At 47.1% G+C, this 23,648-nt stretch overlaps 1 protein-coding gene across 1 annotated transcript in view; it reads left to right on the top strand.

Annotated features, from left to right (window-relative positions):
* Positions 1-23,648, top strand: part of COL27A1 (collagen type XXVII alpha 1 chain) — a 144,576-nt gene that overhangs the window by 43,072 nt on the left and 77,856 nt on the right. The window contains exons 8-13 of the mRNA XM_027650151.1: positions 1,629-1,673; positions 2,569-2,622; positions 4,813-4,857; positions 7,137-7,190; positions 8,392-8,436; positions 20,546-20,599. Coding sequence (XP_027505952.1) covers positions 1,629-1,673; positions 2,569-2,622; positions 4,813-4,857; positions 7,137-7,190; positions 8,392-8,436; positions 20,546-20,599 — 297 coding nt within the window. The remainder of the gene's footprint in view (positions 1-1,628; positions 1,674-2,568; positions 2,623-4,812; positions 4,858-7,136; positions 7,191-8,391; positions 8,437-20,545; positions 20,600-23,648) is intronic.

The following is a 23,648-nucleotide window of genomic DNA, read 5'->3' as shown; positions in this document are numbered from 1 at the left end:
TGAGGTGATTCAAACAAGGGCCTACCAGTAGCCAAATGGCCTTTCAGGTCAGCCACCACCTTGTCAGGAGGGTGTGGCTCCATCCAAAGTGTGGCCCACGGTACATCAGCAAGATCAAGCAGGAAAGAACTGGTGAAAAGAGAATCAACATCTTTCCAGGCCAAAATGTCTGCAATAACAAGGAAGGAGGAATGCAGAGGGGAGCGGGCAGTGGCCAGCATGGCTGAGAGTGTTGCATACCACCGCCAGGGAAGGCTCAGGCTGCAGGTCTGGAATGGCCCATGGGAAGAATAAAAAAGCTGTTAAGCAGAGGTGTGGACCTGGAGGCAGAAACAGTTCCAGGTTCATCTGTTGAGTGGAGCAAAAGGCCAAGTGCTCAGTCACACCAGGGTCTGATGGTGATGGCTTCCAGAGCAGGGATGCTCCCCACAGGTTTCATGTGCCAGAGCCCAGGCTGGGACAGGGTGAGCAGCAGGGAAACTGAGTTACAATTAGTTGTAACCCATCCTGAAATCATTTTGTTATTTCTGTAGTATTTGTGCAAGGATTGTTCCTTGTTTACTTTTTCTCTACATTTGTTTCAAGTTAAATTTTCTACTTTTTTTTTTTTTTTTTTTTTAAATCTTGTTGGTAGCCCAGTTAAACAGTCATCTTTGTAACTGAGTATAATCTTCTAAGCTGCTCTGACCTGGCTCAATGGAAGTGAGTTTGTTTTAAATAGCTGAAGAAAGATAATAAAGAAGAGGGGAAAAAAATCTGTCACTTGCAGAATTTACTCTGTGTTTGAAGAGAGCTCTGGGTAAATCCAGGAGAAAGCAAATGTCCTTAGAAAACATACTGCTCAGTCTGCAGTTAAACAGACTGCCCTTGTCCCTCTCTAGTGCCTGCATCCACCCCCCCCACAAAAAAAAAAGTACCGAGAAACTGAAGCAGGTTTACGAAAGACCTGTGAGAATGATTTGAAGCCTGAAACACTTGCCAGCAAGCAAGGTGGATTGAAACTTATTCTAATTAATTCAGCAGAGAGAGCAGGTTAAGAGGCAGCTCGCTCACCATTGTCATCTCACCATGACAAGATGTGATCTCGTCATATCTTGTAATAATTAGATTAGAAAAAATGGATGCTAGAACAAGTTCAAGGTAGAAACAGAATTGAAGTTTTCTGACAGTAAATGGTTGTTTTGGTGTTTCCTGTGGCATTTCAGGCTCTAAAGCAAGAGTGAGTGCTCTGAAACACGAGTGACTCATGTTGGGTAGTCCCCAACGTGCCCAAAGCCAACATTTAATCCTACAGGCCTGTGGTTTCCTGAGGATTAAGGATAGCTTTGCTCAAGGTGTAGATTACAAATAGACAGATCTGAGCACAGAGACCACTCTAAATGTGTCCATGGAGCAATTCCTGCTGGAGTAAGCACCACCCCAGACCCCAGGGGGCACACTGGCAGGTTTGGGCAATGCAAGCACAAAGCAGCACATTAAAAGTTTGCTTGATTATGTAATGCCACCCCATATCTAAAATCCTGCTTCTCCTCAGAATTTTACTCCCACCTGCAAAGAGGAAACCAAAACAGATTATTTCATTGTATTTTTGTTTCTTAATACTCATCTCTTCCATCCTATTTTGACAGGGATATAAAGGCTACCCTGGACCACCAGGTCACCCTGGAGACCAGGTGAGTTTTCCCAGTTCCCAACACTGAAACTTTTAAGGAGGGATGGATATGCTGACTGGTGCTAGTTTGGCTCTGGTGCAGCTTGCTTGGTGTGGACAGCCAGGTCCTTCCAGGGAGCTCAGCATATTCTGGAATGTGCCGTGAGCTCCAGTGCTGCCACCAGACACTGACCCAGCATTGGCAGCTTGGTGGGAGGAGACTGCCTTGGACTTTCCAAATTTAATTTCTAATTTTTATTGCTCAACCATGTTAAGTTTACTTGGGGGAAGAAATACCAGGTTAACCTCCTCCCCCTGTATTTGTCTTTGTCCATTAATTTCACCTGGAGTTTACTAACCACATCATGTTAAGTACTAACATGTAATTCCCTTCCCAAAGCCCATTCCCCCTCTCCCCTTTTCTCCCCCCTCTTTATTTGGTTAAATCTGATGTTTGCAGTGCAGTAAAAAAAAAAAAAAAAAAAAGGCAATGAATAGCAGGCCCTGTTAGCAGCAATGTTAAAGGATATTATACATGAATCCATTTAGTTTTGAAGAATTTTGGCAGTGCTTCCCCAGCAGTAAAACGGTTCCATATGCCAGATATAGATGCAGCCTTACACCTTCTCTTAGCCTCCTTGTTTCAGACTATCTGCTGCTTTCCCTGCAGATGGAGGGGGAAGGAGAAAGCCATGCTTAGAGCATGGATCCTATTGACTTTGCTTCTCTGGGTTTTCCCCCCCTCACTAATTTATTCCACTATCTAGCCTTAATATTTTTTTCCTCTCTGTAAATGTGCATCAGGTTAATCCATTCCACCTCCTTTTCCCCCAGCTCAAAGAATGGAGCAGCTAAAAATGCTTCCCAAGTGGGACATTCACCTGACCTTCTGTGCCTTTTCTTTTTTCTTTCCAAAGGGAGAACGAGGACCAGCTGGAAGTCCAGGTGCCAAAGGTTATCCTGGCAGGCAGGTGCAGTAAATCTCATCGTGCTGTGCACAGACTAGGGATTTGGGTGTGCAGGTAGCTAAATATATGCCCTGCTAAATTCATGCCCCACTAAAGACAGTGCAGACCTCTAGAAAATGTCTGAGGATTTGAATATTTGACCTCTGAATATTTTCCTTCTTCCCTCCCCAAGCTGCTGTATCAATGATGTGGCCTTTCAAATCTGAAAGGTTGTTAGGAAATTTTTTGTGCCTATGATAGATAAAACTTGAATTTCTACAGCAAATTCTGACAAAATTTTGCTTCAGTATAACAGCAGGGAAAAAAAACCCACACCAGCAGAGCAAAGAAACACACCTGCAAGCTGCTAACCTGGGATGGAAAAGAGTGTATTGTCAAAGAAGATTTAGATGAACTCTCACTAGTAAAATGCACTAACATACACATATCTAAACACCTGTAAAATTATGCATGGACCATAAATATATAAATCACATTTGCAGACACAGGAAGACAGTGAGAGCAAAGCAAGTCTTTGTTTGCATTCTGGAAAAGAAATTCATAAAGACAGCTACAGGAATGGAGGAGTGTGCACTGGAAAATGAATCAAGATTGGACACTTTGCTGTCTTACTGATCTAAGATGCTGAGTAGTAGAAAGGAAATAAAGAGAAAGAATTTGTAGGACCTTAAATGAAATCTGTTGGAGGCAGAAGATCCAGCTCTGTAACGTTTTGTGGTGAAATGAGATTGTCATGGTTTTCTAAAATGAACACTAAATGTTGGATCCTGCCACATTTATCTTTAAGCTAAAAGACCAGGCAGATGTCAAAAAGCCCAGGGGCTCTGTCATGAGTCTTTCAGGCTTATCATGAGTTCAGATGTGAGATTTTTACACAGATGTCTCCAGGTTATTGGATTAAATGTGAATTAGATCTGCAGAACAAGTCTACATCCCCCTGCCTCAGACTGTCAATAATGTATGACCCATTTTAAATTGAAAATTAAATTGACACCTTGCTTAGCACTCTGGAGAGTGCAGATGGCAGAACTGGATGGGAGCTTTATGCACCTGACTAAATGCTCCATTCATACCCTGAAAGGCTCTTAGAGATGTGCATGCCAAAGAGTCTCCTAGGTGTGAATACGTGTTAGATGACTAACAAGAAGAGGTCCAAGGTATTTTGGACAGACAAAGTTAATGAATGCTGTTCAGCAATAAGCAGGATGAAATCTGTGCCTTCTTAAAACATGGTTTGGGTCAGGAAAGTGACTTTTTTTTCTTTTCTTTTTTTTTTAAGGCAGCTTTTTTCAGCATATCTCAATGCTGTGTGTATAGAGCATCAGAGCTGTTTACTTTACTGAGATTTTACTACTTGTTGCTCCTGTCAGCTGTGCTGGCTCTGCAGCCCTGGGAGAGAGCACTTGGCTTGGGTTTGGTTTGTGCATCACAGGCAGGATTGTTAACTTCACCCTGATGCCTGAAATCTTTGGCAACAGTGCAGGGGCCAGGAAAAGAGCTCAGTCTGATTTCACATCCCAGGCTGAGCAAGTGATCTGGAAACTTGCTAGAAGATGTTAAACATGAAAATTCATTTTGCATTTTTAAAGTGTTGTTCTTCTGCAGTACTTTAAGTGAGCAGCAACAGGCATAGAAGTAGAATGGTAGAATGGGGAATGTATTTTCAATTCTTTCCATGGCTATTGGTGCTGCAAGGGGTCAGAGATATGACAGTGCCTGCACTGCTAAGTGACTTTCTAGGCTGCAGAAATTAGAGAGGCTTTCTCACTGCATCAGTGTTCCCTAAACAGGTATTGGAATACATTTGCTATGCATGTGTTTAGTTAGGCAGGAAAATGAAAGGAGGGCTGTTGAGCACAGAGCATCACTGTGTGTCACATCCGAAATGTAATGCAACCTCTGGGCTCCCCACTGCCACAGCCCTTGTGGTCTTTATGACCAGAAATCTCTACTCCAGCCCCCGGGAAGGCTCACTACGTGCAGCAGTCTCATGTTCTGCCGGGTCCCAGCTCACCAACAATGGGAGATTTGTTATTTGTATCATTTTGTCCTTTTTTTCTCCTTTGTTGATGCACCTTGGACTCAGCACTTAAAGCAGAACCATGCAGGGACGGTGCTGGGGGGTTGGCACTGCTCGTTATTTTAAGTTAAAGCTTGTCCACATTTGTCTTTGTTTTTTCCCTTCTGTTCTAGGGTTTACCTGGCCCCATAGGGGAACCTGGCCCAAAAGGCACTCGGGTAAGCAGCCTTTCATTTGCCTTTTATCTCCTTGTTTTTATCAAAGCCTTCTCAAGAAACTTTATACTTGATTTTGCAATCCTGAAACTAGTTGCTTTAAGTTGTTGGATTCAGGGGGTTTGAGCTGTGCACTGCTTGTTTATTGAAGCACTGCTAAATTTTTTGAATTAAACGTGGAATCTGCCATGATCAAAGTTCCCCAGTAGAGTGCTGGTGATAAAGTCAGAGCTCACATTGCAGGAAGGGAAAGAACAGCTTACAAATTCCTACCAGAGCCTGCAAACCCCATCTCCCCAAGGCCTCTTCAGTTTCAGTAAGTGTGGTTCAGTGGTCTTTGACCACGCTGCACATGGGCTCGTTTGGGTACAGTCCTGGTTTGGGAGTGATTTATGTCATCATGCAGAACAGCAAGCCAGCATCTTGAAGCCATGTGCAAATACAAACAATATCTCCTTCCTGCCTGGTTGTGCTCACCAAATATAATTGCTGGGGGTTTATTCTTACTGCAAAGGATTTTTTTTTTTATTACTACTTACAGCTCTTGTTAATCACATTTTGTTCTTTTCCTGCAATTATAAATTCACAATGAGATTCCAAGCCAATAAAATCCCCCATTTCTCTAACATGTGATACTTTCTCTATATGCAGTAAATTCAACCAGCTGGCTTTCATCACTAGGAAAACTGCAAGGAATAAACAAATGCTGACCCTGTAGCTAGCTGTATTCCTGAGCTGGGGAGGGAGATGGCACGTTCAGTGTCCTGCAGGAGAGAGGAAGATCCAAGAGCACAGCTTGCTCACCTCACTTCTGCAAGGGCTGAAGTTTTTCCTTGATGCATCTCTTTCTCTGCCCTATCCAGGACCTTGTGTAATTATCATGTGTGAGATGTGCAGAATGTCAGACTTGGAAATTATTTTCCACTTTGCACCCCTGAGTGCTGAGGACTGAAATATTTGTAAATACCAAAGAAAGCTATTTCTCAGTTCAGCTGCAGTCAGTCGGAATTGGGTATTAGGGTGAGATGTGCACGTCTTGTGGATTAAGTAAGCCAGCTCTGGACTCTTCTCCATCCTCCACCTCTATTTTTTAATTCTTCAGGAAGAAGTTCAGGAGTAGTGTGATTTGGTTTGGGATTCAGGAGGCAAAGAAAGACAGGATCATTTTAATGTAGCAGTATTTCCCAGCTACGTATTATCCCTAAGGAAACACAACCTGAAGGGAGTGATGGACTGGCAAAGGTTTGGTGGCGTTGGCAGTAAGAGATTTAGTGATGATGGAGAAAGAAAGATGAGAGAAGATCAGTGTTAGCACTTGGCTCTTGTATAACAGTGAGGTGCCCTGCTGAAATCCACTTCCTCTTGATTCGGCATGTTTGGCACAAATCAGTCCTTTGCAGGGGCCCAGCACACAAGGTAACTTTGTCCTGACTGCTGAGCAAAGGGATTAAACACAAGGCTGCCATTGTGGCAAGGGAAGGGGAACGTGGCATTTTATGCAGCGTGTCTTGTCTGAGCAGGATCCCAAGGCCACAGAGAAATGTGTGGAAGGAGCAGGTTTTATGTGAAACAGTTTGGTGCAAAGGAGGTTTCCTTACAGCTGGGTGTCAGAGGGTCTGGATGCACAAGATATGCCTCACATATGGATCCAACGAGCCTGGAATGGCACATTCAGCCCCTCTCAGCCCAGGCAGAGCCCTCGGTGCTCTGGGGTTTGCACAAGGTCTTGGTGGTGTGACAGAGTGTGCAGGGACAGGCTTTGGGCAGAGCCAGGACTCGTTCCCCTTGGAGCTCTGGTGCCAGGAAAAGGGGTTTGCCTCGGAAGAGGCTGCAGCATGTGACCTCCAGGTGACAGAATACAAGCAGAAAGGGCTTGGTACAACAGGACAGCTGGAAATGAGTGCCAAAGGCAGGGAAAGAGCCCCTTGGGAGACAAAATGAGGTGTAGGCCTGTGGATTACTTTCGCTATCACTCTTGCTAACCTTGAACCAAGCTCCATTTCCCTCAGGTACGCTTAGAGCCAGCCCAGGTAAGGTCTCTTCTTGCTGGCCTCTTCCTGCCTGGAGTCCTCATGATCCCTGGTGTGAGGGTATGTGCCCTTGGACTACATCGTGGAAGCCAGCACCATGCAGTCCATGGGCATATACACTTGCCTCAAGGTTTATTTCATCACGGCTGCCATTGACCAACGCTGGAGGTTGCTCTGCTGTCCAGGAAAGACAGACTGACTGGAAGCTAATGGAGAAATGTATTTTGACTACTTGTTTCCTCTTTCCTTTAGGGGTATATTGGTCTCCCAGGATTGTTTGGGCTACCAGGGGCTGATGGAGAACGAGTGAGTATTTCGTGAAGAAAACCTTGGTGTGTTGGTTGAATGCAGTTCTTCAGAGACTGATGTAACCTTCCCTATCCCTTGCTCCTGAGGAAAGAGACGAGAATACCTCATGTTTAACTGTGCCTTCCTTAGCCTCTTCCTACCCTGTGTCCCTGTATAATGCTGACATTCAGCTCAGGAGAACCCAGGCTTCAGGCAGGGCCATCAGACCTTGCTGTGGACTAGAGAGGAGTTTTTCTATATTTTTCCTGCACTTAAAAGCTTGCCTTCCTCCTCCCACTCACTAGTTCATCTTAGTGGGATGGGGTGGGGTGGGGAGAATATGTGTAGAAATTCCCTGCTCCCACAGGAGTGACATCCTAGCCACGCTGTCTCAGCATTTTGGATGTCCAACTGGGGATGTCTGAAAACAGCCTGACTCTTGGAAGGGAGAGTGTCTGGGGTTTTCCGACAATGGCTTTCCTTCCAGTTGGATTGAGTTGGGATGGGGGCGGGCAGCTGTGGCTGCTGTTCCCATATGTCCTCCCTTCCTCCCATCCCTTCCCCAAACCCACATGTTCAGAGCTTTGCAGGACCTCCCTTGCTTTTTTGCTCTTTGCCCCCATATCCCCCACCCACCTGCCCTCTTCCCATCCAAGGACCCAACTCTTCCCACCAGAAGAGCTCCTAAAGAATGTCGCTGGAAGACCAAGACTGTTCTGTTCCAGCTTTTTCTCCCTCAAATGCAATCTCCAGAAACGAGAGGCCCCGGGAGCATGTGGGAGTTGAGCGTGTGTGTGCCTGCCTGGGAGGGGACTGCCCTGCGCTGTGGCGACGCTGATTTAATGCTTGTATAACTAAATAAGAAACACAAACACAAGTTCGGCAGCGACTGCCTCGGCGGTGGCCTTCACTCGGTTCCAGACCAGTAGCTTAATGACTGCTCCTGCTAAGCACAGCCCCAGCCTGCTGCCCTGGGTGGGGATGCTGCCTGCACGTGTCCTCAGGGAGGCCGTAGTTAATGGGTGAAGGTTAATTGTCTTCTGCTCTCGCAGCTGACTGCGAGTAGCTGACATTTTGATTCCCGAACAATGCCGCAGTCATTAGCCTGTTTTGCATTCTCCTTTCTCCTCTTGATTTGTTTTGTATTGTTGGTTGGCTGTTTGCTTTCTCAACCAGACATATTATTATTTTTTTTTCTCTGTGTTTTTTTTCCTTGCAGGGGATCCCTGGAGTTCCTGGGAAGAGGGGCAAGATGGGTAGGCCGGTAAAGTTTTTCCTCGTCTATTATGCAGACTTTGTTGAATGAAACTGGAAAGAAAACATCTGGCTTTTGGCTGAGTCCCTTCATATCTTCTGATGGGAACTAAAGGGGAGATCAAACAAACCTTTCCCTGTCTTTCTTCTCAAGCAGGAAGAAAAGCAAAGATAGAGATACTGTTATCTTCCTTTCTTCCACGCTCTGCCCAGTCCATGTTCTTTTTCACACTATCTCCATGCTCCCTTGGGTCTTACACTTCTCAGATTCTCTTCCACAACATCTTCCTCCCTTGTCCTCCCTCTGGCCAGCCTCTTCCCTGGATGCACCTTTTAATTCCCAGCCATGATTGCAACATTCCAGGTGTCCACACTCGCTCAGTTACATCTCCTGATCTGTACTCCCACCAACCCCATCCCGTTTGCTTCTTCTTACTGTGACTCTCTCCAACCCTTGTCCCATCCTGCTTTGTGTAATGCAAGTGCAGTTTTGTATAGGAACCTTTTTGTCCTTGGTGGTGTGACAGATCAGGGCAAGACATGTCTGAGGAGCAAGGAGACCAGGTAGGTGTGAGAGCTTGGCCAGGAGGAGGAGGTGTTTGCAGGTAGGGCTGAAGACAAGGTGGAAGCTGTCAGAGCTTCATAGAAGAATTGAGGAGGGTTGTTCTGACTGTATCAAAAAGCAAGAGCAGGTGGGGAAAATGTTGAAGTAAGCAAAGGAAACAGGGAAAGGACAGAAATAAAGCCTTTCCCATATCAGCTTCCTTCCAAGCAGTTCTGCATGTCTCCTTTAGCAAACTGGATAAAGTTTTTCACTCCAGGAATCGGTGCAGAGGTCAGACACGTTGGAGCTCTGTTCTATCTCATTGCCTTTGCACCTTGTCCTTCATGTTAATCTGAGTTTGTCTCGACCTCTGGACATCATTGCACTCACAGGCTTCTTGTAAAACGTCCACTCACCCACACACGGAAAAATCCAGTGCTTTCCCCTTGTCCCTCTTGCATGCAAAATGTGCTTCCCGGGAGTCCCACGCCTACCACTTGCTGGTGGTCCCACTGAAAAAGCCATGCAAACATCCCGAGAGTGCCACGTCCATCCTGGCTGTTCTTCTCTGCTTGGGATGGGGACAGGTGAAGCAGATTCTTTTGGGGAGTAGTGGAAATCTGCACCAGATCTTACGGTTTTGCAAGGGGCTGGTTGCACCAGAACCCCCTGTGATGAATAACTGCAGGGCCCGTGGATGTAACCATGACTCACTGGCCAGGGTAAAACAAACACAGCAACTGTCGTTAGGTGCAGGGGCTCTGCTCTCTGCCTCAGTTCTGCACAGAGCACGCTGCAGTGTTCCAGCTGTTGGTTGGCCAGGATTTGTAATCTTCCAGGCAAGGGTTTTGTCTGGCGGTCACTGTTACGAGCAAGGGGCTCCCCTGAGATCAGCGGGGAACCTCTCAGCCATGGAGACATTTAGGCTGGGATCTAGAGGAGGGATTACATGGCTGAGCATGAGCACCTTTGTTCTGCTTAGCTCCTTTGGAGGGTTTGGGCTCCATCCCTCTTTTATGACATCAGGTTTAATAAGAAATCTTGAATGGACCGATGCTGCCGATTTGTACTTCCAAGCGAGAACAGAAAGATTAAGTGACATCCAGAGTTATTCAGGAAGTCACTGGGAGAATGGAAAGCGGGAACCAGCTGACCTGGTTTCCTTTCCAACACTTATCTCCTGGCTGGTGCTGTTTCCCAGCTGGTTTAGGGTGTTTGTGAGCCTTCGGAGATTTTTCTGGTCTGTCCCATCTCTTCCATCCCCACATTTGCTGGCGTGGCTGCTGTTCCTGTGCTATCTCAGTGTTGTCATTGCAGGGGAGAGCACTTGGAAGCCCTTATTAGCTGCCATCACAGCTGGTAAATGCTCTGGAGAGTAGGGAAGGAGTTGGTATCACACATATTTCTCTACCTAGCTTTGTTTGGGGAGACCAGCAGTGGGTGAACTGCTCAGCTGAGGAGGAGCAGGGGGCTGGGGGAGTTTGCATGTGACACCGTGGGCCTCTGAGAATGATGTAAGAGGGAATGATTAAAATAGAAGAACTGGACATGAGTCAGACCTTGAAATCCTTCCAGGGAAGTTAAGTTTTGCAGAGCTGTGAGGGACTTGGTGAGTCTGTGGTGGAAGCAGTTGACTCCACCTCCCTGTCCAGCATCAGCGATGCGGGAGGCGAGTGCATCCCAACATGTGGGCCTTGGAATGCTGGAGAAGGAGAGGGCTGGCTGTGGGCTGGGGAGAGAGCTGTGATTGAAGTCCAATGCACGAGGGAGGCTGGAATAACATCTCCAGACCTGAGTGTTTTAGGGGTGGGCTGGAGAGCTGGGTCTGAAGTGGCTGGTCGCTTAAAACTTCGGTGTTGCCAATGCAGTGGCTGATAAGAATGGCTTTTATGATGTTTTTATGGATTTTTATGGAGTTCAGTTGAGCAGCTGACAAAGAAAAAAAAGAGGATATAAAAGGGCCCATTGGTGTGAGGGGAGCAGGGCTGTGGTCAGCACTGTGCTGGGGGAAGGAGTGAGAGAAGCTGTTGTTACCCTGTCTTGCCATGCACAGACAATGTGTCAGTCCTGGTTCATCTTTAGGAAGTAGCTGAGCTGTCACTGAAGGAAATGACCCATGGGAAGAGCAGGAGATAGAGCTGGTTCAAGAAAATCAAGCTGCAAGTGCTGTGCTTTTCTTGCATTGTGGGAGACGGGTAGCCACAATCAGAAATATCTGCACTGCAGATTGTATTAAACTTCAAATAGAGTGGAATACTTTCAGAAGTTCCTAAGCCATGCTAGAGGAAAAGACTTTAAAGCAAAATTTCAGGAAATATATCCAAAGAGCTTTGAGCTCTTTTTTAGTTAATTTTCATTTTTAATGTGTACTTATATCTTTCTTCATCCAGAGAATATCAGTGCTGCACCAGCTGTGTGATTTTTGCTTACAGTCTCTTTTATTAGTAGTATTATTTTAAAAGAGATAGAAAGAAAGGAGTAAAGTTTAGTTCCAAGCCATACTTAGTAATTCTTGGGTTCACCTGAGGTCTGTTCACAAGTCAGTCAAACACAACTGAGGTTTCCTTATATTTTTATAAAAAACTGGTGGTGCTGTTGATCCCGTGCCCGGAGCTCAGAGCCTCACTGTGTCAGGTACCACACAAACACCTTGTGAAAGAAAAGCCCTGGCCCAAAGGGTCCACAAACCAGCCCAGGGTCAAACCATCCCCAGGGCTGGAAGGTTTTGGTAACATTAGCACGAGCAAGTCATTAATACCACAAGCAGATATCTCAGCTTCCCTGACTGTCTCTCTCTGCTCATCATTACGTTTGTTCTTTTGTCCTCCTGTAGCTCATGTTTGTGAGTGATGCACCATCTGTGTCCCACCAGCTGTTGGGTGCTGGGATGGGGGTTCCTGCTCACCTCAGGTAAGGGAGGGAGACAAACACCTCCTGGCAGCTCTGCCAACAGGCTTCACCCAGTCTTTGGCAAGTGCCAGTGTGTTGCTGAAGAAACAGCTTGACAGGCAGAGTAAGCTGTGTGAGCAGCAGGCTCAGGGGGAGGGTTTGCATGCAGGACACGTGGCCAGGTAGACTGACACCTCCACCTGTGAGAATGGCTGGAGGATGCCAGGGCAAGGTGGGGAGATGCTGCGTTGCTCTCTGATTGCACAGGAGCGGGAGATGGGACCTGCGTTCTGCCCTTGACATGCAGTGTCAGACAGGCTGTTTGGCTCTTCTTGGCTGTGTGCAACACAGGGGTAGCACACTCCCTTTGGAGAGCTCTCCTTTGAGCTCAACAGCTGGAGCTCAGCATGGGAATGCCAAGGATTATGGCTCGTGCGTCGAGGAAGATGTGATATAAAGTGGCATGTGGATTTTAAGTATTAGGGACCAGCGTATAGGTGAGCCCAGAAGTCTCCCTTCCCTGTGCCTGGCAGCCCCAGCGTGCAGGCAGTGAGAGCCAGCAGTGATCTGGCAGCCACTGGGACGAAGCCTCAGTGTTTGTTGTGAGGATCAGCGTGGTGGCAAAGTGCCGGAGCTGGCACTGCTTCCCATGGGCTGACCACAGCCGGGATCCCCCTCGCCAGCTCTCAGCCTGGAACACGCCAGCTCCTTCTCGCCAGGCTGTTTGTCATGTCTGCTCTCCTTTCCCATGGTGACTTATAGTGTGTTAACTCCTGCCCCGAGTGAGCACCAAGTCACAATGTATTGTTTTTTCTGTCAGAAGAGGGTGTGATACCCCTGCCCTCCCCACAGGGTGGATAGGCTCTTGCATCACAAGAAAAAGCATTGCCTTGTGGGAGGCTCTAGACAGCCAAAAGCAGGGCTGCCTCTGGGTTAGGAAGGTTTCATTTTACAGCCTCCCCCAACCTTCTGATGGATGGCTGAGATAGCTTTGTGGGGAATGTCAGAGCGTGGGGCTTTGCCAAGTTACACAGTCTCAGCTGTTGTCCACGCAAACAATGGGGGGACATGCTTTGCCATGTGTCTGGGAAGGCTGGCATAACCACAAATTACTGAAAAAATAAATTTTGCTCCTCTCCGTAGGGACTAAGGCCATAAACAGCTCCTCTCTTGCTCCAATCTTTTCTCTGCTTTGGATGCAGCTGAGACCCTTCCCTGCATTTGGACTGAACCAAGAGTCTCCTGCACCACATGGGCTGAGATTTGGGAAACTGGTAACAGCATTTTAAAGTACCTGTAGGTAGGTGTGTAGGAGCTGATGGACAGGACTTGGATAGCTCTGTTCTGTGCCAGTGCCCCAGCATAGCACCAAAATGTTTGGTGCCTTCTTCAGGAACTGATTGATTTAAGAAAAATAATACACTTTTAATCATTCTGTTTGCATGAAAAGTTCAGTGGAGTTCCTGAAAACGTCTATTAATTAGAGAGATTTAGCCCATGGATTGGATTTCTCCTGTTAGCCATCTGAGTTAATTCTTTGCTGTATTTTTTCTTTGCTAACCTAAATTTTTAAAATAGATTTAGTTTGAGCAATCAGTGACTTTTTTAATGCTTAAGTTGGACCCTGAAACTGGGCAGCTGGTCTCTCCACCCCCCTGAGCCTGGTTCACCACTCTGAAATGCAGGCATGAGCCCAGAGCAAATGTCACCATCTCTTTTTGGCCTGAGTTGCATTCCACATGTGTGGAGCTTCCCAAATCTCTGTGGTGAGGTGCTCACATGGTTACTTACCACATGTTCCTATGTTCATGATTACATCATCCAAATAACCTGGAAAGGTGGACGATATCAGCATGTATTTAATTTTTATAAGAATGGGCAAAACACAGTACTGAAAACACGGGGAAAAGGGTTTGAAAAGTGCCAAGACTCAAAACTTCTACTGAAAGAAAAGAAATAATCCCGAAGATGGGTTTTTTTCCTAAGAATGTCCCTAAGTGACTTGTCCGTCATCATTCAGAAATATTGTGAGGAGTGGAACCAAAGTCTCCCAAGCACAAGATCATCTTTCATCCTTCAGAGAAATGCTCATTCATAAATCAAAGCTCAAAAATAATTATCTTTAGAAATTGTAAGGAAAAAATAATACAACTGTCACTTTTGAGTCTGAAAGCATTTTGATCAGGAAAGCTTGACTATCCTCAATAGTGGGCTGCTTGATGTGGAAATCTTGGCCATAATTAAGGAGGAGCAGTGGCAGGTTCAGTGCTCTCTGGCATTAGGCCAGTGAATCTGTGCAATGGGAACTTGGTTAGAGCCCCACAGATGGGGAAGAGATCGTGTAGCAGCAGAAAAGGAACAGAGCAGGAGGGTGGAGGGGCTGGCATTTAACTTCAGTGATGCTTGGTTTAAGGGGCTTCAGGAGATTTCTCCTGGTGTTGCTCTGGAGGGCTGTGCTTTGGCTGGAGGTAAAGTTATGTTTAAAAATGCCATGAAATCTTTATCCAAAGAGAAGGGGGCAGGGAGCTGTGAAGTTTCCCAGGGAGAGAGAGCAAAAGCTGCCTTTCGAGTGACAGAGGAGCGGAGCTGCAGCAGGACCGACAGTCCATACCCAGCCAGGGATGGCATCTTCCTCTTTGCAGGGGTCAGAACTGCCACAGCCCCTGGTCTAGACTCCTACATGGAGTTACAGCTGGAGAGCAGGCACACCAGGAGCACAGGGTCTGCCAGGCTCCCTTTGGGATGACTCTCTCTGGGGCTGATCCAGCCCCTCACCCACCTGCAGAGGAGACTCAGTCTGCTCTCCTCACCAAAAATGCTCTCAGAGGTGTAACCTGCCAACATAAGCTACACTTGTTTGTTTTATTCTCCTTCTTTTTTTTCCAGTGAATGCTTTCTCTCACTCTCTCACCCTCAGTCCTTCTTCTCCACCACCTTTTTTTTTCTCCTTCTTTTTTTTTTCCCCTTACTTAAATTGTTTGACTTGCAAGTTCCATCCCTGGAGAGACTCCTGGGCAGTGATTCACCTGGCTGGAGCCAACTGGCAAATAGTCTTTTGCAGACAAGACAGGAGGGCTGGTTGGTTTGAGCAACTTCACCTTCAGCCAACAGGAAAATAAAATCCTATTTTTGGAGAAGGATTCTGCTGGCGCGAAGACCTGCCAGGATTCCTCGGAGCAGCAGCTGCCAGACTGCCTCCCTTACTCCTTCAGGGAAAGTGTTTTAAACTGAATCAGATGTTGTATACATACAACACACCCACCCACATGTGAACACCTGAAAAGATTTTGGAGGAGCAGAGGACATGGTGTGTCTGACCAGTCCCTGCTTCGAGGGACAAGACACAAAAAGCGGTGGCGTCTGCTGGGACCAGGAGGAGCCTTTGGCTGACAAGAGCCAGAAGAAAGGGCAGGCTGCTCCGTTTGCTTTAAGCAGAGAAAGAAAGGAAGGGGAGGTGGAGGGGGATGTAATCCCCTGATGAAGGAGGAGCTGGTTCCAGTGTCTGTCTAGGTCTGGTTGTTCTCAGCAGGAGTCTCCTGGTGTGTGAAAGGATGCCCTTTGCAGGGAGTGGGGATGAAAAGGAATTAAAGTGCTATTGGAGCATCTCAAAGATAGAGGCTTTGTTACTGCTTCAGCTTCAGACTTCTTGGTGTAATCTGGGATAAATCAGTTTGTGTCTCCCTGTGTCTCAGTTCACTGAGTGCAGCGAGGACAAACTGTGCAACCTCTGTAAAGCTCTGCTTGGGCTGGGACAGGAGAGCACAGGAGCACCAGGATCTTGCTTAGTGCAGAGCGTCTGCTTGTGTGCTTTTCCTCCAAATCCCCTTCAAACTTCATCTTGCTTCTTTCATTGAACTTCTCCCTCAGACAATGTGAAATCCATTCAGCTGGACGTTTTCCCCCACCTCCTCTCTGTATTTCCCAGCTGTGAGGTAGAGCCAAAAGTTTTGTCATACCTGACTTGAGCGGCTGTGGAGGAGCACCCTGCAGGCTCTTGGCCAACACAACTTGTTAGTCGAGCGTTTTCCTCCCAGCTCTGCTGCCATTTGCCATTCCCTTCCCTGTCCTGGTCCTTCCCTGCATGCCCCCTCCCTCCCACAGAGCAGGCAAGACTCATGGCTCCATATTTTTCACTGAGATGTTTTCTGTTGCCGTCCCGATTCTTGAGCATAGTTTCCAAGGACCAGTTTTCCTGGAAAAACAGCTGCACCCTGAAAAACTATGGATTTTCTGTACCAAAACCCCCTCTGCACTCACTTTGGGAAGGTCAGGAGACTCTGAATCTGTTGGGCTCTTTAATCTCTTTCACAAGTCTCCTGTAATGGGCTGCCAGTTGCGACCTGCCTGTCTGCCAGCACCATAAAATGAGCTTCCTGCCCCATGTGTTCTCCCTCAGTTTGGGCTCCTCAGGCTGCTGGAGCAGTGCATGGGAGAGGAGAGGTATTGCTGCTTACGGGAAGAAAACCCAATGGGATAACAAAGTCTGCTTGTAACTTTTAGGCTGCTTGTTTTGGTTGAATAGTGCTAGTTCTGTTCCTCAGGAACATCTCTCTTTTTTAGGCTCAAGCAGGAGGGGCACTGAAAAAATAGCTTTTACAGACGTGTGAGATCCAATAAATTAGGACACTGTGGTCACTGGAACTGTTATTGTGGTTTAAACTGCTACTGCTTACCCCATGGAAAGAAAGTGCTTTCTTTTTCATTAGGGGCTTAGAAGATTGATTGTTTCCTGCTGTGCAAGAGCTGTGCTGGGATAGCTTTCACAACCTGGTTTGGGTCTTTGGAGACTGCATGGATGCTGAAATATTCTCCTTCATGCCGCAGCCACCAGCCTTAGCCTCATTTAATGTGCAAAAACCTGTTAATACTTGTGTGCTAAACTCAACTGGTGGGCTAGGACTCCTGGGGTTAGTTGAATTAAAGCTGCTTTCCATTTGTCTCCTCCTCAGGGTTTGTTTTTCTACAGCTTGGGCCAAAAAGTGCCAGGGGACCACCCAGCAATGGGTGAGCTGTGGCTGGGGGCTGGTCATGCCAGCAGCCAGATGATGTTAAGGACAATCAGGTGTTGTCACAGACGGGGCTTTGGTGCTGAGTGTTGTCCTGTGCCTGGCTGGTGTGCCAGTGATGCCAGCCCACACTGTTCTGGCTTTTCTTCTCAGTTCCCTTCCGCTTTGACCCTTTTCCATCCAATGTTGAGGATGGGCAGGACCCCGAGCTCTGAGGGCAGTCACGGTGTGCTGTAAATGCCAGATCTCTTATTTACTGGGTAGCATTGGCCAAGTGAACTCAGGTGCTCAGCTTTGCATCAAAATACAGGAATAGTCTGGTTTTCTAAATACATGGAGATCTAGTATTGGAAAAGCTGGATTTTTATTAACTGTATTACCAAATGCCTCAAATCTCCTGTCTTTTAAGCAGCAGGGTAAGTGCTGGAAACAGAGGCATGAAAAGAAATCAGTGGGAAACATTTGAATTGAAATAGTTCCTTATCTGGACACTTTTATCCTGGCAGAGGAGCACATTGTTTATGTCACGCTGCAAGAGTTTTAAGCCAAATTTAGAAAACAGTTTTAGTCTGGAGCAAGCATTCCCCTAGGTGGTATTATGCTACTGTAGCAATATCGTTTTCATTGTGCCATTCAAAGTAGTGAAATCTCCTCACGCTGGCAAAGAGCTTCTCTTGACAGCAGACACCTTAGCAGCCCCAGGGCCAGAGTGCTGCTCAGCAGCATCCATGGGTCACTCTGTGCCCAGCTCTGCCCTCTGAGAAAGTAAAGATGCAGCTGAGGGAGTGCAGAAGGCTGTGACTGAAATCTGCAGCAGCGTAAGTACAGTATCAATCTATGCACACTCATATTTTCCTTGGCAAGCTGTATGACTGTAAACAGCAAAGTATTCCAAGGCAGTCTTTTTTTTTTTTCTTTCTCTTGACTGAGCAATGAGTTTTCCCTGCACATCTCTCTTCTGATCTGATTGATTCAGCATGTAGCAGAGTTATTTCCCCCCCTTTTTTCATTAAAGAAAATTGTAGGCCCCCTGCCTTCTCGTTATATTTGACGTCTTTGTCTCTAGATGGCAGAAGGCAGTTTCCAGTGGTTGCTTACCACAGCTTCTTGGCATGTGCACAGGCCTGAGGGATGTAGTGCCTAGCTGGAAAAAGGCAGACAACTTTCCCGTTCACAGGATTCCCATAAAATAGAAGTGCTGAATCCAAGCAAGCAATAGCTTGTGTTTATTCAGGAGTGTGCTCTGCATGCTAGAGGAAATTGGTACAGAAGAGGTGAAATGTTGGCTCTGAGCTCAGTGGCAAAATTTTGGTTGTTTTAAACAGCTCTCCCATCTCTCACCTTAGATATGACCAAGTATCTTTTCACCCAGTTGTGTTGACCAGGAGTTATAAACCCTTGAAGGCGAAGGAAAGCCTTGGATGACACCTTTGACTCCCAGCATTTCCTGTTCTGTCTGCTGTGATCATTTCAATTTTCAGTATTGCTGATGGGTTTCCAGATTGTGTGTTGCTGTTGCATTTCACTTGCCTCAGGCTTGCTTTTCCCAAGTAACCACTGTTTGTAGTATACAGGGGAGCAGGCAGGAGGAGAGAGCATCCTTCTGGCTCAACGAGGACCATCCTCTCCCTGCCTGCTCCATCCCTGTCTCTTAAGATCTCAGCTAGTCCAGAACATGGTTGTGTTGTTCTTTGTGTCTCTGGTGAGTTTTACCAGAACTCCCAATTTGAGTCAGAAGTAACACACCCAGTAGCAGTTGCAACTTGTTGATGTGTCTCTCGAGCACATCTCCTGGTGTAGCCTCAGCTAAGAAATGCTGCTTACTCTCTAAAACTGCTCCATCCAAAACAAGAGGGAGCAGGGGTGGTTCCAGACTGAAGCACAGAGGTAAATGTTCTGGCTAAAAAGCCTTTTATATGCAAATATTTTCCTTAATTTTCCATCTTGATGGCCACAGTCAGAACAGTGTGGAGAATAACTTGGGATTTCAGCCCTGGATGGATTAACCAAACCCAGGAGTCAAAGACTGGGGCTGGGCTCTGTGTACGCTCTGGCCATGGGGAGCTTCTCTGGCAGATGATTTTCCTTTTGGCTCAGAGTCAGAGGAGGTGGATGCTGTGTCATGTTTTATCTCACTCCATCTGAAGGATCATGCAAGGGAAAAGTGGAAAGTCACAGCCCTCTCCTGCCTCAGTGTCAAAGCCTCCACTGCAGCTGAAGTTTGGAGTAGCCCTGAAGTGCTGGTGTTTGAGCTGGTCCCTGATGGCTCTTGGCAGCCTCCTCCCTGCCAGTCCTGCGGTAAAGGAAGTTCAAGTTCAGGGGAAAATTAAGTCCAATCCATCTTAAACTCAACTGCTTCCTCCTTGTAAGTGTCAGTGGAGTGACTAAGAGGGTTTCCTAACCCTGGAGGTTGCGTGCCCTTGTCTGCTGAGCACTTCCTGAGGGAGACAGAGCATGACAGGACAGGGAAGAGCAAGCTGCTGTGGGATTTATTTGTAGCAGGGAGTTAGGGGGGCTTGGTGGGGTAGCTCAGTGTCTGTCCAAGAGTGTGTGAGAGAACGTGTCACACCACCATGTTCTGGCTCTGGCTCAGTACCTCCACTCCCTCCTCTATAATTGTCTGAAGTCTTCCAAATTTGTATCGGATATAATGAGATGATGAAGTTGTCTTTTGTGGTGACTTTTTCATGTAGTAAACATGGCCTTTCACAGCTCTGGGGTGTGGACTGTAATGAGTTTGGAACCGTTTGTTTCTCTGGCAAGCTGAAAGGGAGTGAATTCACCAGGAATCTTTGATCAGCTCCATTAAGCATCTGTATGGGCTCCAACAGGCATTACACTGTCCAGCTATCCTATGAGAAGGGGGTGCTGTTAAAATGACTGTGTTGGGAGATAGGATGAAATAATTCAGATTGGCAATCCATTTTTTAATATAGTCATTGCAGTGAGATTTATAAATTCTTCCAGAACATAAAAGTGCTGACTTTTAAGGAAGTATCCTGTCAATAGGATATTCCTACCTGAAAGAGGCTAGAAAGCATTGTATCTTTAAACACAGAGCTTGATATTCCAAATGTGGGATTACCATTTCACGTGTAAACTACACAGGATTGCATATTCCTTGTTGGACATACCAGAGTATGTGGATGAAGCAAATGAAGGACAGCAGCACTGATTTCCACCCTTTCTCCCTGCTATGCACACTCACATTGTCTTTCAAACCTCACTTGCCATGCCCAGGGGCTGACAACTGGTGCTAAGAAAAGGCAGGGCTGGATAGAACCAGCAAGAGAAGGTGTGAACAAGTCAAGTCCAGCAGCTTCAGCACTGGGCAAGGAAAAAGCCTTCCCTGTCTTCTCATTGAGTCTCCCCCTCAAGGCTCCCGTTTGTGAATGTGCATTTCCCATCCGAGCTCATAAACAGTCCTGGTTACCCATCATTGGCCCCAGGAGAGAGCAGTGAATCAGCTTTTGGCCTTGCAGAGCTCCTTGCTGAGCAGATGTGCTGGTGGGGCAGGAATGGTTTGGATGAGGACACACAGGCTGGTTGTCCCACATGTCCCCGTGCCCTGCTGCTTTCCCAAGTACTGCGCTGGGTGCAGGGGGATGCATTTTGTAACTGACTGTCTTTACACCAGGCAGCCTCAATAACTAACACTCGTGTTTGCTTCCTCTCCTCAGGGTTTTCCTGGTAATTTTGGGGAACGAGGACCTCCAGGCATCGATGGGAACCCTGTAAGTTGATAACTTTTTCCTTCCTTTCTTTCTGTTGCAGTAGATGCTGTACTGCATCATGCTTAGTTAGAGCTGAGTGAAGCTTTTGAGTTTGATGTCAGTTGCTGGCTGGTTTTATCCCTCCTGAGAAACAAATGTACATCCCTGCCCTGCTCAAGCTGCCCTGCTGTGAATTCTTGTATTCAATTCCTGTAACTGCCAGCTCATCACTTGCCACTAGCTTTCTGTCTCTCTCTCTCTTGCCTTCCTTGCACCTCACTCTTGATAGTTGCTTTCTCATCCTGAGGATGTGACTAGAAGAAAATCAGGAGAGAAGGGGCAGGGATGTTGCTCTGGCTGAGCAGGCAGTGGTTGGACCGTGTTGTCCATACCACAGGGCACAAGAAGTGCCAGATTTCCCACTCCAGTGTCTGGGAGCACTGAGGGACTCATTCCCCAGGCTGCTACCCTGCCCCATGCCTCAGGCTGCTCTGGAACTCCACAGGGAGAAGTCTCTAGTCTCCAGAGCTCTTGGCCTCCCTCTGGTCTTCATCTGACCCCTGCTGGCTTACTAAGAATGGGATGTGTCTCCTGGGAATTGGGTCAGAATGGTCACAGAGACCATTTAAGCAGCTGAGTGCTGATAAGGTTTAATTTGCTCTGCTCTTGTAGCACTTAACACCACACAGTTGGAGATGTGTTATGTTTTCCTCTTCTCTCAGAACATGCCCTCGTGGATTGCAATAGTTCTCAGATGTATTAATTATTCTTAATTATTTTCTGAATGACTTTGTTGGTTCTCCCTCAATTAGCATGTGAGCAGCACTGATTCATCTTTGAAATTCCTGCTGTCTTGGTTATTCACACATAATCACCGTTGCTTCTCTGGTGTTTGACGGGATGATTTGTGTGAAGTAACCCACTCCACATGTGTCTACAAGTTCCCATTTGTCATATATGCAGCCTAAAAGTTATTTTCACAACCTACTCCAATCACCAAGCCAAGCTCAGCTACACTCCAGCTTTTGTAGGAATTCAGCACAAGAGTCATAAATGCAGTGAACTGAAAGAATTTGATTCCCAAGGAATACTTCTGCAGGACTTTTCCCATCCTTCAGTCAACTTAAGCCATGGGCCAGAGTGGAATCAGTAGTCCCAAAGTAGAAGCCTTTCTGATTGTATTGCTATTTCCAGCCAGCCCACCAAGAAGAGCAGGAATCCTGGAGGTCAGGAAGACTTTTTTTTTTTTCCCCCCCAAATAATTTATTTTGTTTTCTTTTAAACATACAAGTTTTCTAAGCCCCATTCAGAAGATGTGCTCAACGCCAGCCAGCTGAATGGCCGTTCCCAGAGCAGCAAATGTCCCTTCCCTTAATTCACCCAGAACCATTGCTCTTCTTTCATCTTATCAACGGCTTTTAAATATTAATGTGCCTCGGAGGTTGCAGAATGAAAACAGCCTGTTTTCGGCTGACTTAAAGGGAGGTTCACAGGGTCACGAGCGGAGTCACAGACGCAGAAAAATGCCAGAAAGTCTGTTTGTGGAGCACACAAATATGCCGGGTTTGGTAGGTGGGGGGTGCGGCTGAGCTGCCGGCAGGAGGGAGGGCGGCCACGGTCCGGGGGCTGCCACATCCTCTGTTTGATCCGCTGCTCTCTCGCGGGGATGGCTGAAGCCGACAGTCTCTGATCTGCTTTCCGTCCCCTCCAGGCAGAGCACAGGCTCTTCCAACCCCGGGGGCCTTCTTCCGTCCTACCAGCTCGCTGAGAAATGTTGAGCCATCGCATTCCAGATCCCCGTTCCCCCGGAGTGCTTAGCCACTCCAATTAGGCTCTTAATCACAGGAATTAGACATGGGAAAGAGCTGTTGATTCATCTCCTTCTCTCTTGTCCCAGTGCCCGGTTCATGCACTGAAGAAAGGAGAATAGAGCCTGATTTCCCTCACAGGTCAGGGACCAGCCTGTCATTACTGAGGGCCAGGAAAGACCACTTGTAAATCCTTCATTTCCCAGGGCAGAGAAAGGCTCCAATTAACAACTAGTCTGTCCACATCTCTCAGGGGAGTCCACCCCCTCCTCTTCCAAGAGGAAATCCTCTTCCGTTAGCCATGAGGTCATGCATTTCAACATATATCCTTTCTCTTGAGGAATATCCACATGACATAACTCAGACATATGGGAAGTCCCTCTTGAAACTTGTGGCACCAAGAGCTGACCATCCACCCAGTCCACAGTCCAGCCACCCTGGGAGCCTTCAGAGCTTCCTGGGAAACCCAGGCCACCATGCAGCTCCTGTGCTCAGCATTCCTGGGATACTCCCTCTTCTTGCTGAGCCCAGTAATGCCAGGCCTTGACTATAAGCTTGAAGCCAACCTTATAACAGTAGCTCTGAGGACACAGCAATCCCACCCATGAGGAACAATTGCTCCCCAGATGTCCCAAGTATGCAGGAAAGGAACCGGCCATAAAAAAGCAATTTTAGGCTGGTTGAGATTATGAAACGCTTTTTGTGTGTGCTTGCCCAATAGTCCTTTACTCCACTTCCCATAAAATAAACACACGTAACCCTTTACCCAAGGAGCCTGAGCACACTGAGTCACGTTGCGTCCCCTTCTCTTTCCTTCTTCCACTAGGCAAATCTTTCCATAAAAGGGGAGCTTTATTGCACTGGAGGGGACTCCACCAGATGTGCACCATAAACTGAGCTGGGCTGTCAAAGAAAGTGGCCAACGTGATCCAGAGCAGGGGTAGGGCTGTCTGAGCCAAGGGGAAGTTCAGCATTTCCAATGCACTTGTTTTGAGAGGCCCCATTGGAGATGGAGGTGTGTAAGAGCAGGTCCTTGCCCTGACAACCAACTCACTGTCAGCACGGCCAGGGAGGTCACCAAGGGAGACACAGAACAGGCTGAGCACCCCATGGTTGCTGAAGCACTTAGAGACCTGGATAGATGAGCTGTGGGGGTCTGACAAAGATTCTCTGCTGTGCTTCAGCTGGAGGTGCCACCAGGCACCTGCTGGTGCTCCTGGCACCTGCAGGTCTTTGGAGAGGTCACACAGAGGGAGTTTGTG

The sequence above is a fragment of the Corapipo altera genome, unplaced genomic scaffold (genome assembly GCF_003945725.1).
Source record: "Corapipo altera isolate COAL_440 unplaced genomic scaffold, ASM394572v1 268, whole genome shotgun sequence".
In the NCBI taxonomy this organism is placed as follows: Eukaryota; Metazoa; Chordata; class Aves; order Passeriformes; family Pipridae; genus Corapipo; species Corapipo altera.
This window is presented reverse-complemented; position numbering and strand designations above follow the sequence as displayed.